A 14,287-nucleotide genomic window follows, 5' to 3' on the forward strand; every position below is an offset into this window, starting at 1 on the left:
TTGCAGAGCAGATGCTGCAACGCTCCTCTTCCGCTATCATCAGTGAAACCGGCTACACCAGGTGTGAGAGCAGCACATATATGCCACTCAGCAAACATTAAAGACAACCCGTCCTCTATTTATATCTTTTATGTGAGGTGTGTGCAGCATTTTGCATAGAAATGGGTCATAAGGTGCCAATTTTTTAAAAAGTTAGACCACAGGGCTTGTACTTTTGGCTTTTATTTTGCCAGTAGCAACTGATGGTTGCTAGTAACTTTATCCTTTACATAATCTACAGTTGTCTAGAGAAGTTTACTTAACTATTTTTTACAAATTTGTTGAAATTTTGCAGCACTGGCAAATATGGTCCCTCTTTTGTTAGTTTTTAAAAATATATCTAGTTAAATCTCATTCAAAAATTAGCTTTCTTGTTAACTGCACATAATTTCCACATCAAAAATCTGCATTTCTACAACTCTTTGCACAGTAAAACCAAAAGTTTTACTGTATTCAAATGTTCAGTGCCGCCAAAGGATTAGAAACCTTCAATGTAGCTGAGACCTGATGCTCAGAAAGTTTGTTTTTTGGATGCTTTCACTTTGTTCTGATTCGGTTTCCCACAATCACAGTGATGCTTAGCAAGCAATGTCCTGCTTTAAACTTGAGGCAACTGCATATTTAGAGCAGGTACTTACTTAAAAAATAATGCAGAATTTCAAATATTTCATCTTTATTTTACATCTCTTGTGTTCTCAGATGTTTCTAAATCCCTAAACTTCCTAATGTTTTTGGGTTTATGTGAAAATATGACAGAAATTCAATTTAGTTGCAGACTTTTGGACTCTTCTTTAGATATTGTGAATCTTTAACAGTCCTTATTCTCCATTCTGAGCGTTTATTAGATGCAAATGTAGAAAAATCCGTGTTTGTAGAGCTGTGCCAGAAAAATATAATCAAGTGTACAACCATTTAGGCCATTTAAAGTATGTGTTTACATATGTTTTGCATGCAAGTAGAAATATATATTCATGTAGGGCTAAATGTAATGATTCAGAACATATATGAAGAAAGTCCATGACAGCTTTCATAAGACTGTTTTGTAAGACTGACTGCATCATTTCAACTGTCTAAGACACAAGGTAGGTGAAACAGAGGTGTACTGTCCAAAAAGTGTGTTATCACCATTGGAAAAATGTAACAAATATGCACCATAAATGCAGCATCGTCATATATCCTACACAAAGAGTGAGGAGAATTACATTTTCACTGTCAGTTCCAAGCGGCTGAATCTTGAAAATACAGTATATTATTTCCCACTGGTGCACACAAATACTGTACAGAGTCCTTTTCAGTCTCCTCCTGAGTGAGCAAATTTAAGTATGACGCCTCCAGGTGCTGAGCTGCACATTAGAATTCAGAGCATCTACGCTGGAAAGATTAATTTCTGGATGTCCTCTCATCCTCCTACTGATCAATTATCAAAACAGCTGAGATCCAGGGTGAGTGCCGCGCCTGTTAATGTGCGTCTACCGAGGAAAGTTTTCACATTTAAATATAACTCCTAAGTTGAAATATAACTAAGCAGATATCAAATCAAAACAGGATTTAGCTGTTTTGTAATTTACTGTAATGAGAGGCTCTTTGGCAGCCGTAGGGATCATGCAGGACTCACAAAAACTGGTGTGTATGTGAGACAAAGTGCCAAACAGACAGCAGGGGCAGGTGAGAGAGCGTCTGATGTGGAAGCAAGAAGAATGTGCAGAGGGAACGTGTTCCTATCCATCTCCTCACTCGGAGCAGGCAGGTGCAGAGGTATGGCAGCCTTACAAGGTCAATATTTTACTTTGGCTTGTACGCGCTAATTAAATTACAGACAGAGAGCCCCAGGAGAACACACACACACACACACACACACAGATATAGACCATCCAATCCCCCCCACCGGCTCTACAAGCCAAATAATTTGTAGCGTGAGTGGGAGACGTGGCCATGTTCAGTCATCGCAGCGCTGAATTGAAGCACATATTGTGGGTGATCAGGGGTGTAGGGAGGCAAAGCAGCAGTTGGACTTGGAGATAAGAGATCTCTTGGTGTGAAACGCTCTTTGTGGCCACACCGACACAGTAAAAGACAGATTAAGACAAAATAGAACAAAATAAACTCTATTGTGTCTCAGGCAGGAGTGGCTATTTTACAGCTCTGTATAACTACACACAAAAGGGTAGTAAAACCAAAAATATGCATCAATGCACAGAATAATATTCATCTATAAAGTCATGTGTGGAAACATTTCTTCAGGATCTCAGTTTTTCTTAGACATTGTTATGAGATGTGTGCTCTTTTATCATAATTGCATTAAATCCTGTTTGAAACAAGATTTTTATTGTTGCCATTTTATTAAGGTAGCCAATATTTCCTAAATATTTGTGAAAAATACACAATTAAAAAAAATAATGTTTTTTGGAAACTGTTTTAACTGTAATGTTTAGTTTTTTTTTTTAATCAATTTACTATTATTTTACAAATTTTCTCTGTTTTGTTAAATTACAGATAATAACTCATAGAGTCACAGAAAAATTTAAATTTATCGGTTAACCATAAACTATAAATTATGTCCACATAAACTGTATTTTATGCAGTGTTTGGCCATAAAAATACACTATTTTTAGTTACTTAAAACAGCCAAAAATAGTTATTTTACAGATATTCATCATTGTTTGAAAGAAATACTCTGGGCATTAATGACTGGAAAATGATTTTTAAAAAATTGAATTGTTATTTTACAGATTTTATTGTGTTTTGTTAATTTACATGTTTGTAAAATAAATAAATAAATAAAAATGTCCACATCAAAAATCTGTATTATTATAACTTTTAAAAAGTTCTTCTGTAATGGGTAATTATTTTTATTGTATTTGAATCTGCAAAAAAATATGCTATTTTACATATATTGTTATTTTCTAATATTTAATATAAAAATCAAAAATGTCTATATTAAGGGAAACTTTTAAGTAATTCTTTAAACTATTATTTTACAAAATTTCCCAGTTTTGTTAATTTTTTGAATAATAGCTGTAGAATCACAGCAAAAGATAAATAAAAATTTAAAAAAAAATACTAATTTGCATGTTGACTGTATACATAAAAACATCATTTTTACATATGGCAATTCATAATTCATGCAGTTCAACTGCATTCAAATCAGCAATTTTTTTTTATTATTTTACAAATATTTTCTGTTATTTTCTAACATTTATTATAAAAGACAAATATATTTATATTAAGGGGAAAATAATAAGGAATTCTATTATTTTACAAAATTTCCCTGTTTTGTTCATTTTTGAATAATATCTGGTTAATCACAGAAAAAATAAATAAAAATAAAAAAATAATGATTTGCATGTTGAGTGTACCTAATGTCCACATCAAAAAAATTGTATTTTTACAAATAGCAATTCATAAATAATGCAGATTAAATTTTACTGTTTTACAAATATTTAGCATTATTTTCATTGTTTGCACAGCTTTTGAGTAGAACAGTATTGCATCACATTTGAAATGTTTCTTTACTTCTCTTTTTTACAGCTTTTTTTTTGCAGTGCACTCTTCTTGGGGCTGCATTGGGCATTTCTGTGTTTCTTTCTGTGTTTGTCTTCACAGGGATTACGGAGCTTCAGACGTGAACTGTTGATGAGCCTGACTAATGTAAAATAGTCTCACTTGTTTATAGCAGGGCCTGAGGGGCTGAGACATGAGGCGGTGACAGCCTGTCAGCCTAAACGCCTCTAATAAGGGGAACAAAGTCACAGATCGACTCTCTGCACCGTGATCACACACATTTCGGAGTCCGGTTTTTTATTTCATCTTTAGAACACAAACCTTGAATCGTGGCAATTATATCTGTGCCACAGAATAAATGGCTTCTGATGTGAGGAGGATAAAAAAATAAAATAAAATAAAGGGTTAAACTGAGGCAGCGCTGTGATTGGCTGAGCGCACCAGGAAGTCCAGCTGTCATCTGACTTTGACGCAGGCGCTCGAGCTTCCCCCGAAAGTAAAAACACACAGCAACAGCGGCAACATGGCTCCCAAAGTTGAACTTGCAGCGGCGCTCTTCTGCCTCCTGTTCTGCTCCCTGGTCCAGCCGGCTGAGGCTTACGACTTCGGGGACGCGCTGGCCCTGCTGCTGGGAACCGTCCTCTCCGTGGTGGGTTTGTGCGCTTTCCTCGGCTGGTACGCGCGGAGGCGGAACGGGCAGCTGTGACGAGCCTCCTTCCTCCCGTCCCGTCCCGTTTTCACCATCCACTGCGTCAACACTCCTTCGTGTGAGCTTCTACGGACCTCCTGGCGCAACCAAAGCGTCGCAAGAAACGTGCCTTATTGGGATTAAAGCTGCAGATTGATTGGGAACCGCGTGGAGCTGGAGTGGAAGGTGGAGGGGAGGACATCCAGGAAGTCCTGAAAAAACAGGAACTGCTTCTGAGATTGAGGACCAAAGACTGTTTACCGTCATGATGAACGGACTGCTGCAGCTAGATTCTCCTTTAAAGATGCCTGCACTGCATATTGCGCATATTTGACCATGCTTGAAGTGATCACTGTGATGTCCTCATGTGGCTGTATGCCTCCAGTATGCAACAGAGCATTGTTTGAAGCACAATATCACCAGAGCTGGGTTACTTCCGGTCTGTGCTGTTTCAATATGTTACTGTAGCCGTGTGAGGAATAAACTGATTCATGTGAGACGACTAATGTCTTGTATGAACACGTTTCCCTGCTCTTTTTTTAAAAACTGAAAATATGGAAACTGAATTATTGGCTGTATATTAAGAGTTTAACTGCAAACCAGAATGTAAATGCTTCGGTATTCAAACCATCCTCAGTATATTGTTAATTTTCATCAATTTTGAAGCTTAATTATTCACTTATAATGCCTAATATGTGTTGGTGGATGTTCAAAAAGTGATGAAGTTGAGATTAATTTCAATTTTTATAAGCCATGTGGCTCAAAACGCAAAAATCACAGCACTTCCTCAAAGTATAAAACCGACATTTAAATACTATTTTCTGAATTTAACAGACTTATGTACCCAAAGATGAGCAAGGAAAAACTAACAAAAGCAGCAAATATTCACATTTAGCAAACTAGAGGTTTGCAAAAAAAAGACAAACTGCTTGTGAAAAAAATGCAGATTTTTTTTAATTGATCATGAAATCAATTAATGCTTTAGCTCTAGCAGGGATAGCCACACTGTTGTAATGCTCATTACACTGTTAGTTTAATTAACACAGATCATTTTTGGCATTTATTCATTATTTTCTTGTACAACTGATGATCAAAATAGGATGTTACCAAAATAAGAGCTTCTTGTTCAGGTTTGCTTTAATTTAGCTTTGATTTAGTGGCAGTTTTGTTGGAATAACAACTTTTAGAGGCAAGAGATGTTTCAACTTTGCTCATAACCCACTTTTGCACATGTGAATGTCTCCAGTGCACATTTCATCATGACTCTCGGCCTTCAGCTTTCTTTTTTTCATCATGAAAAAATAAAACCCATCCGCAATCCTCCCTGCTGTGATGAAAGTTGTATCGGTTACCAGTACATCTCCTGCATGTATGACGATATTTAATTCATGTTTGGTAGCTCAGGTAGCCACAAACTCGCCCTCTCGCTGCTGTCCCCCCCCCCCCCCCCCCCACACACACACATGTGCAGCATCCACATGCGTGCACGCGGCTGATTGAGCCATTGTTCACTTGTTACATGGCTCGTGACATCACATCCCTGCATACATGGCTGAAAAAATCAAGTCCTATGAATTTATCATGCTGCCCAGGCAGAATGAACAACTGTGTGCGAAGTGCTTGTCAATTATGTATATGGAGTACAGAGGAAAGTCATTCTACCTTGAGGTGAACTAGGCAGCCTGATTTAACCCTTCGCTTAAAGGGGTCCACATTTCTGCAGAGAGAAACCTTGAGCGAGCGAAATGAAAGGAAGGGGGAGTTACTGTGAGAGAAACCAAGGCCGTAATGAGGACAGGATTAGAAAGAAAAAAGGTCAAATATGTGATAAAATAGTGGAATAAGAAGGTCTAAGTGGCACAGACTCAACTGCATTTCGATTGTGGAATTTATTGATGCAAAATGTGATTTTATATGGTAGAATCTAGAAAAGAAAAGGTAATAGATGTGATAAATGTGTCTTTATGCACACTGGAGGTAAAATAGGGCAGTAATGCGTTACATTACTTTGTAACGGGGGATTGTAACGCGTTACCGGCCAGCAGCGGCCCTGTTGAGCAGATGTTACCGAGAGAGAGAGAGAGAGAGAGAGAGAGAGAGAGAGAGAGAGAGAGAGAGAGAGAGAGAGGGACGGAGTTGCCGCTGCTGCAACAAGAGACAAGACGCGTCTTGGATCACAAATAGGGGGGATGCAGGGCGCATGCGCAGTGCGCTCCGTTTACTGTAGGATATTCACCGTGGAGGAAAAAAAAAGAAAGGGGGCAGGCAACAAATCAGGCGTTTTTTAAAACAGCAAAAACCCGACTCGTGCAATGTAAATAACCAATAGGAGGGACACGGAAAAGGATTATCAACAGGTAGGATATGAATTGATCTTGTGATCGGCTGTCTCTCTCGTTCTCTTCCCGTTTTTTTTTCTTTCCCTTCCGCTGGCCTTGTCTTGTGTGGTGGCTGCGATTCTGGGCAATTCATAGCGGGGACTTGGAAATTATTCTAGTCTAATGGACGTGCGGATCCGCTACACTGTTATGCTTCATCCAGTCGACCGGGATGCAAAGGCGATTATTTCACTCTGCTGTGGCTTTTTCGTGAAAAAGATCGGATTCGGTGCGTAAAAATACTCGGGAGGACGCATTTAAACGCGTAAGTAGACCAAAAGCGCATTTAGTCATGAGATCAGATCTCACCATGAACTGTGCAGTTTTTGTCAAAAATAATATATTGAATAGAACGTCTTGTAATATTGTCACCGGCTGGCTTGTTATTGTCATCCCTTTCTATCCATCCTCCTCGCATATTGGGGGAAAAAGAGAAATTTACGCACAGAATTCCACATTCTGTTCTCTTAACTCTTTATAATTAGTGATATAAACGATGATGTGGAAAATGGAGGCTGGCTCAATAGACGCCCTAATGAGAACACAGCTTATTAACCCGTAATCCAGTTAACCTGTAATCAGACAAAACACGGATGGTTTATTATTTATATATATATATATATATATATATATATATATATATATATATATATATATATATATATATATATATATATATATTTATATATGTATAAATGTGTGTGTGTGTGCGTCGATCTTTACACAGTGCACAAAAAAAGGTAGGGCGAGTTTATTCGAGGCATCCACCGATTTGGAGAGCCTTCCTCTGTTCTGCAGGCTGTAGGGTGTGATCAAGAAGAGCTTTATTTTGGACTGCATTTCTCTTAATGTTTCACACTGCGCCTAAAATGTCCCCAAAAAATATCCAATCCGAGCCCTGCTTTTTCTTTTTCCGCCTATTTCAGACAGACAATTACAAAAATAAAATAAAATGCGTCGTTTCTTAATGAAGGCTTGGATTCTGCTTGTTTTTGTCATTTGGCTGCTTTTGTTCAGGAATTTCCCCATGAAAGGGGAAAATCTGACGGATTAATGCTTTTGTCTAATCAAGCTCCATCACTGTCTGTGTTTCTGTGTGTAGACAAAGTATGCAGACTGAGGCTGCACTGGAAATGTTCAGATGTGAAATAATTAAATAAGTGGCAGGCGGTGGAAAATTATTGCTTATCACAGTCGAGATTGTGCAGTTGAAAAACAATGCAGCTGTTGTTTCGGACTGAATGCTGATGGGTGGTTGATATTTTTTTTCAGGGCTTTTTTTTTTTTTTTTTTTTAGGTGTGATGAGACAAAGGAACAAAGGATGCCTTAGAGGAGAGGTTGCCTATTTGCCTGGAAACCTCTTCAAAGCACACCGCCAAATGGATCTAACGCCTCCCCCTGCCACCTCTAGATCATGATACTTGGCTGAAGCTATTCCGCTATCTTTATGATCCCTCCTCCATCTATGGCGAACTATAGCCATGCAGGGGACCACACCATCTTGCAGAATGTCTCTCCTCTCGCCACGTTCCTCAAACTGACCTCTCTGGGTTTCATCATCGGAGTCGGTGTGGTCGGAAACCTCCTGATCTCCATCCTGCTGGTCAAAGACAAGAGCCTGCATCGAGCGCCCTACTATTTCCTGCTGGACCTGTGCGCCTCCGATATCCTGCGCTCCGCCATCTGCTTCCCCTTTGTCTTCACCTCGGTCAAGAATGGATCTGCCTGGACCTACGGCACACTGACCTGCAAGGTGATCGCCTTCCTGGGTGTGCTCTCCTGTTTCCACACGGCGTTCATGCTCTTCTGCGTCAGCGTCACGCGCTACCTGGCCATCGCGCACCACCGTTTCTACACCAAGAGGCTGACTTTCTGGACGTGCTTGGCCGTCATCTGCATGGTGTGGACGCTGTCGGTGGCGATGGCGTTCCCGCCGGTGCTGGACGTAGGGACGTACTCTTTCATCCGGGAGGAGGACCAGTGCACCTTCCAGCACCGTTCCTTCAGGGCCAATGATTCGCTGGGCTTCATGCTCCTGCTGGCACTCATCCTCCTGGCCACACAGCTGGTTTACCTCAAGCTCATCTTCTTCGTCCACGACCGTCGAAAGATGAAGCCCGTCCAGTTCGTGCCTGCTGTCAGTCAGAACTGGACCTTCCACGGGCCAGGCGCCAGCGGGCAGGCGGCCGCCAACTGGCTGGCTGGATTTGGTCGAGGCCCCACCCCGCCTACTCTGCTGGGCATCCGGCAGAACAGCAACGCAGCGGGCCGCCGGCGTCTACTGGTTTTGGATGAGTTCAAAACAGAGAAGAGGATTAGTAGGATGTTCTACATCATGACGTTTTTCTTCCTGGCGCTGTGGGGGCCCTACCTGGTCGCCTGCTACTGGCGGGTTTTTGCGAGGGGCCCTGTGGTCCCTGGAGGCTACCTGACAGCAGCCGTGTGGATGAGCTTTGCCCAGGCTGGGGTCAACCCTTTCATCTGTATCTTCTCCAACAGGGAGCTTCGGCGCTGCTTCAGCACCACACTCCTCTACTGCAGAAAATCCAGGTTACCAAGGGAACCCTACTGCGTTATATGATGGTTTTGCTGTGGGTTTTTTCTCTTCTATGTCTCTATTACCCTGATTGATCTTGATCTGGGCTCGTTCCCGTTGTACAGCGCACTCTCTCTTTCTGTCTCTCTTCTCTTCATCCTCCAGCTCCTCCTGTTCCTCCTTCTCCTAACCCTTCTTTTCAGAGGTGGAAGGTGGACTTGCCAATCACGTGGCTCCGTTGGGGTGATTGAGTATCAAAAACGTGGAGATTGAAGGGAATGGGAATACGCAGGAGGTATGGATCCCCTCCTGTGTTTATGTTCTAGTAAACAGACATTGTGGAAGGCCATGCCAATGCAGAGAAGCAAAAAGTTGAAAAAAAAAAGCGAAAAAACAAAAAAAGATTTGAGAAAACAATGAAAACAAAACCTCTTGCTTTGGATATTTTGAAGATGCGTTATTCTGTGAGGTGTGAAATACATAAATACGAAAAGAAAAGAAAAAAGAACACAAAACAAAGAAATGATACCTCTCAAGGAATCACTGGAAATGTTTTACATTTTAAGAGTTGCACTAAAAAGAAGATGTAAAGATGCTTTTTTTGGGTCAACAGTTGCCAGTTGCATTGCAAGGACAACTTTTTGTCTTTTTTTTTTGTTTTTTTTCCTCTCCCCCAAACTAAACAATGAATGCTTTAATTTGCAACAGACTACACAATCGCTGTAAGTAAAGCAAAACTTGGTGACTGTTGGAATACACCATCACAAGAGGATAAAATGGTTTTAATGTAAGTGATATCTTTTTCATTTACCGGGCGGGTGGGCGGGCAGGTGGGCGGGGGCTTCAGTGGTGGGGGAGTTACAATGTGTGGTTTTTTGAAGTTGCAACTTAAAACTAGAAATGATTTCTTGTAGTTTTACGATCCATATGTCCCTAGTGTCTGGCATTGTTATTTTCTTAACACTTTTTACAGAAAAAAAAGAGGAAAAAAAAAAAGATGAAGTGATGTTTGGATTTTGAAAAAAAATAATTGCTTTCAAGAACAACCTTGTGCTTAAAAAAGACATTGAAGAAGTAGTTAAATGTTTCATCATATCCATATACCTAAACACTATCATATTGTTACAGTATTGCTGATGCCACTCCGGGTGTTCTTGCCTTAATGGTTATGATATTGTCATGTTTCTTGGGTGTTTTTTTTTCTTTTCCATTCACTCCTAAAAACTTTTTTGTTTTTTTTAGATGCAAGGGGAGTTTTTTTATCTTTTTTTTCCCACATCAGTGCGAAGTGCATGTCCATTTTTTTAAAAGCTGGTCCACTCCCATGAGCATCACAGGCCATAAACTGAGCAGCCCATTTTTATTCTGCAGTGGTTTGCTACACCCCACAGAGTGCTCAGAGCACAGGGAGTGTGTGTGTGTGCGAGTGTGCACGTATGCGAGTGTGTGTGTGTGTGTGTGTGTGTGTGTGTGTGTGTGTGTGCGTGCGGTGAGGATGTGTGTGGATCAGACAACAGTCACTTCAAGACCAGAGCCTTAGTATGAAATCTTGCACAATTTGTAAAAAATATAAAAGGACAAAAAAAAAGAAAGGAAAAAAAAGAGACATTTAAGGCACACCGTCTTGTTTCTACTTTCCCTACATTTGCTCTCTACTGATTGTTTTCGATGACTTACTTTTTTCTCTTGTGGCCATTTTAATATTTATTATGTATTCTTTTTTGTATATTATAGATAGATTGTGTGTAAGTATGTGAGTCTTTCATTTTGAAGTCCCGAATGTGAGTACAGTTTCAGTTAGGATTGCATTTGCTGAAAGTTAACTGTGTAATCTGTTGCTTTTTGAAAATAAAAAGTTTCCATTTTGCAAAATTTGTTTTTTTCTATCCCTGTTATTGGGTGGATTCATGCATTTTGGCCATTTTAACATCTGGTAAACATCAGTGAAACCCCCAGTTTCTTTGAAACAGTGATGAATTTAAAGCTCCTCAGATTAAAAAAACAAAACAAAACATTCTTTTCTCTAAAATGTGTTTTTTCACCTGATTTCATCAGGCCTCATTATAAAATATTTAAAGCAACACTGAGAGAAGAAAATTGTTTGACTGCTTAGTATTTGAAATGCTACTGTGTGCATATTTTGTAATTAAGTGAGTATTGGTGGTTGGTATTTCTACAAGAGTTTTTTTATGTGTAATTCATGTTCCTGCATTTTTATAAGAGAAAATGATGACATTTTCAAATGTGTCTCTTTTAGAACACAATCTTTTCTGTCATTTGAGTCCTTGGGACAGCTTGTCAAAATAGAATATGAAGTCTACTAAACCTTGTCATTGAATGTGAAGTGTCTGAGACATTTAATGGGAATAATTTCCATGAATATATCCCAGGGCACACTCACTATTTCTGTGTTAAAGAGGAATACCACTGAATTTCAGATGTAATATATGCATCTCCCATATGGAATGATGGCAAACCACTGTGGATTAATGAATACCCTTACATTGAGCCCTGTAGCCACGAATGACATTGCAGTTTGTCCCGTTCTCTCATTTTTAAGGTCACATTGTTGTGCAGCTGCACTGAAAACGAAATGAGAAAATATGGAAATGAGAGCTGTGGAAACAAATTAACCTTTTCCTTCAAATTCATGCGAATTTGCTGAAATTTTGACACCTCAAATTGAGAAGCGAATATGACCAAAACGCAAGAAAACTTTCCCAAAGTCCCCTTTACGTTCCCTGCAGAGAATCATCAGCGTATTCAAGGAGAGAGAAAGCTAAAAAATGAATCATGTTTTGTTTTTAAAGCGAGGCTAGCAAGACGAAAAGATGCTGATTCTGAAATGGAGTGGTGCTTCTCTGCAATTACGACATGCTGACGATGTTTGAGAGTCAATATGTGCATCTGCAGAGTGTGAACTGAATAATACAATATTTGTGACCACCAATTTTGTATCATTCAGACCTCATTGTGCTACTTTGCTTCCCCTCACCACAGAAACCCATTCAGTTAAATAATGACCTCAGCCTTGGTGCCTGAAAACACAAAATATGATGCTGAAATGGCTTGTAAACACTCCAGGTAATTGCATGCTGGACTGCAGGTTCTGCTAATGAAGAATATCTATTAGGGGGCCTGTTTTCATTATGAAGCTGGCAATTACTGGTTAATTTTTGGACATTGATCATTTCACTTTGGACCCAGAAGAGCCAGATATTGTGACTTTTAAGGGAAGAAATGCTTTGGTCGGGTTTCCCATGTGTCATTTGCTTTGTGTCCGCTGTGTTAATCCTGTACAATGCTTCTTGATTGAAAGGTAGATGAACCAACACATGAGGCTTTGCTGGATTTTTCACTTCAACCGTGCTACTCGAGACTGGAGCACAAATTAACATCATGTATATTTTAGCCTCATTCAGCATATGCAAATCGCAAAACGGTGTCACTTTTGAGCACTGGCCCATTTTCTCGCATGTTCATTTGAGTGCCCCAGTAATTCTGTTTCTCTCTGCGTCTGAGAGGAGATGACAGGGAGAGGTGGCCGGCTTGAAAAAGCCGTTCATTCTGGCAGACAAGCTCACACGTTGAACTCTTCTCCCTCCGAGGTGCCATCTCTCCTGAGAAACATCGAGAAGCATATTGTTCATTATCAAAGCAATTACCATCTGACTGGGATTGACTTTTATGTTTAGACCATGGAAGGAAGAAAGAGGAAGTTAAAAAAAAAACAAAAACATTTTTTTGTGTGTGTGAGGCAATTATAATGCTTTGCTGGAGATACTTTTCATTTTACGATCAGAAGACTTTTTCTATTGGATTTTGGCTGCCAATGAATAATACAACCATCCCTAATTCCAGTGTCACTCTTCTCGTATCTCGGTGGATTTGTGCACACAATTTCAGTTTTTTTTAATGGATTGCCAATGGCGCGCTGAAAAAAAACACATCTCATTTGCTGTCTACAATTTTAATAAATACCATCTGTTGACTGACAAACATTGACTTTTTTTGAAAAGGGGGAAAAAAGCTCATCTAATGTGAGCCTTTCTGTGCTCTTAAGCATTTTCTATTTGTATAATGTACGCCAAACCTTAATTAAAGTGCAGTAAGTGTCCGTGCCGAGAAGCACTCAAATATGGAAAGCTGCCTTGAATGAATGAAGTGGACGACTCAATCTTCTGACAAGCTACTCAGGAAAAAAAAAAAAAGGAGAAAGGAGAAAGAAAAGAATTGCTTTCTGTCTTGGCATCTCCCTGCTCTTCATATTTGTTTGATTGTATGACCGCTTGAGCTGGAAATATAATGGTATGCATAATTTCTCCAGGGACTTCATTTCATTTGGTGAAATGACATTTACTGAGTTTTCCGTGGGATGTTTGGTCAGATTTTTTATTTTTTTTTTATGCTCTTTGTGTAAATGTGTGTACAGCCGTGTGTGACCGGATGACAGTGTGTGGGTTTTTTTTGTGGCTGCAGATTCTCATGTTTGCCCTCACGCACAGATCAGTCCGCTGTCAGCGAGTTAGAAGAGCCTGTGGAGCCAAACAGTTTCTCTGTTCGGCTGTAGACGACATGGTTAACACTCTTCAAAGAGCAAAAGCTGCAGCGCTTTTTCTCTCTCTCTAATGGCTTTGCAGCTTTATGGCTAATGTGCCACAGTAGATCGGTCAAATGAATAACAACATGAGGATCACAAATGTGCAACTGTCTCTACATGCGTAGGTGTTGCCTAAAATTTCACTATTTTTGTCAGGTTTTTTTTCCTGCTCTCTATTCATTCAAAGCCATTATTTCTCTTATGAATAAATACCTGTTATTTTCCAAAGCTGGTAGATAAAATAACAAGAGACTGTGCACTAAATCATCTGGGACAATGTAAGCAAAGATATTTTGCATAAATGCATGTACAGAATTTGGAATAGCAAACAAAACATGAGCAAAATCTGGATTTAAATGTGTCTTAAACCTCTGATGTTTGATGATAAATTCCCAAGATAATGTAGATTAAGATGTTAGATGAAGGAGGAGTGAGCTTCCAATCCAACAGAACATGATGGTGATTTCAATTCCCAGGGGTGGAGTTGTGCAAACGCTGCTTGCATTTGTTGTCTGACAAGTTATTACAGGCAGTGTCGACCTCT

At 39.6% G+C, this 14,287-nt stretch overlaps 2 protein-coding genes across 3 annotated transcripts; both read left to right on the plus strand.

Moving 5' to 3' along the window:
* Positions 1-3,998: 3,998 nt before the first annotated feature.
* LOC111563614 (small integral membrane protein 30-like) lies at positions 3,999-4,743 on the plus strand. Its single transcript, XM_023262762.3, has one exon. It carries the CDS (start codon positions 4,064-4,066, stop codon positions 4,244-4,246), a length of 183 nt encoding a protein of 60 aa, XP_023118530.1. The 5' UTR covers positions 3,999-4,063; the 3' UTR covers positions 4,247-4,743.
* A 1,658-nt stretch (positions 4,744-6,401) lies between these two features.
* gpr85 (G protein-coupled receptor 85) lies at positions 6,402-13,519 on the plus strand. Of its 2 annotated transcripts, none has more exons than XM_023262719.3 (2): positions 6,402-6,585; positions 7,904-13,519. In XM_023262719.3, exon 2 carries the CDS (start codon positions 8,055-8,057, stop codon positions 9,186-9,188), a length of 1,134 nt encoding a protein of 377 aa, XP_023118487.1. In that variant the 5' UTR covers positions 6,402-6,585; positions 7,904-8,054; the 3' UTR covers positions 9,189-13,519. The 2 variants fall into 2 exon arrangements, with proteins under 2 accessions (XP_023118487.1, XP_023118504.1); XM_023262736.3 differs by lacking the exon at positions 6,402-6,585 and adding an exon at positions 6,595-6,871.
* The last annotated feature ends 768 nt before the right edge of the window (positions 13,520-14,287 follow it).

The sequence above is a fragment of the Amphiprion ocellaris genome, chromosome 21, assembly GCF_022539595.1.
Source record: "Amphiprion ocellaris isolate individual 3 ecotype Okinawa chromosome 21, ASM2253959v1, whole genome shotgun sequence".
Classification (NCBI taxonomy): domain Eukaryota; kingdom Metazoa; phylum Chordata; class Actinopteri; family Pomacentridae; genus Amphiprion; species Amphiprion ocellaris.

What these genes read in the sequence shown, in the direction of transcription:
- gpr85 (XM_023262719.3), top strand. Translation starts at nt 8,055, where the DNA reads ATGATCCCTCCTCCATCTATGGCGAACTATAGCCATGCAGGGGACCAC.
- LOC111563614 (XM_023262762.3), top strand. Translation starts at nt 4,064, where the DNA reads ATGGCTCCCAAAGTTGAACTTGCAGCGGCGCTCTTCTGCCTCCTGTTC.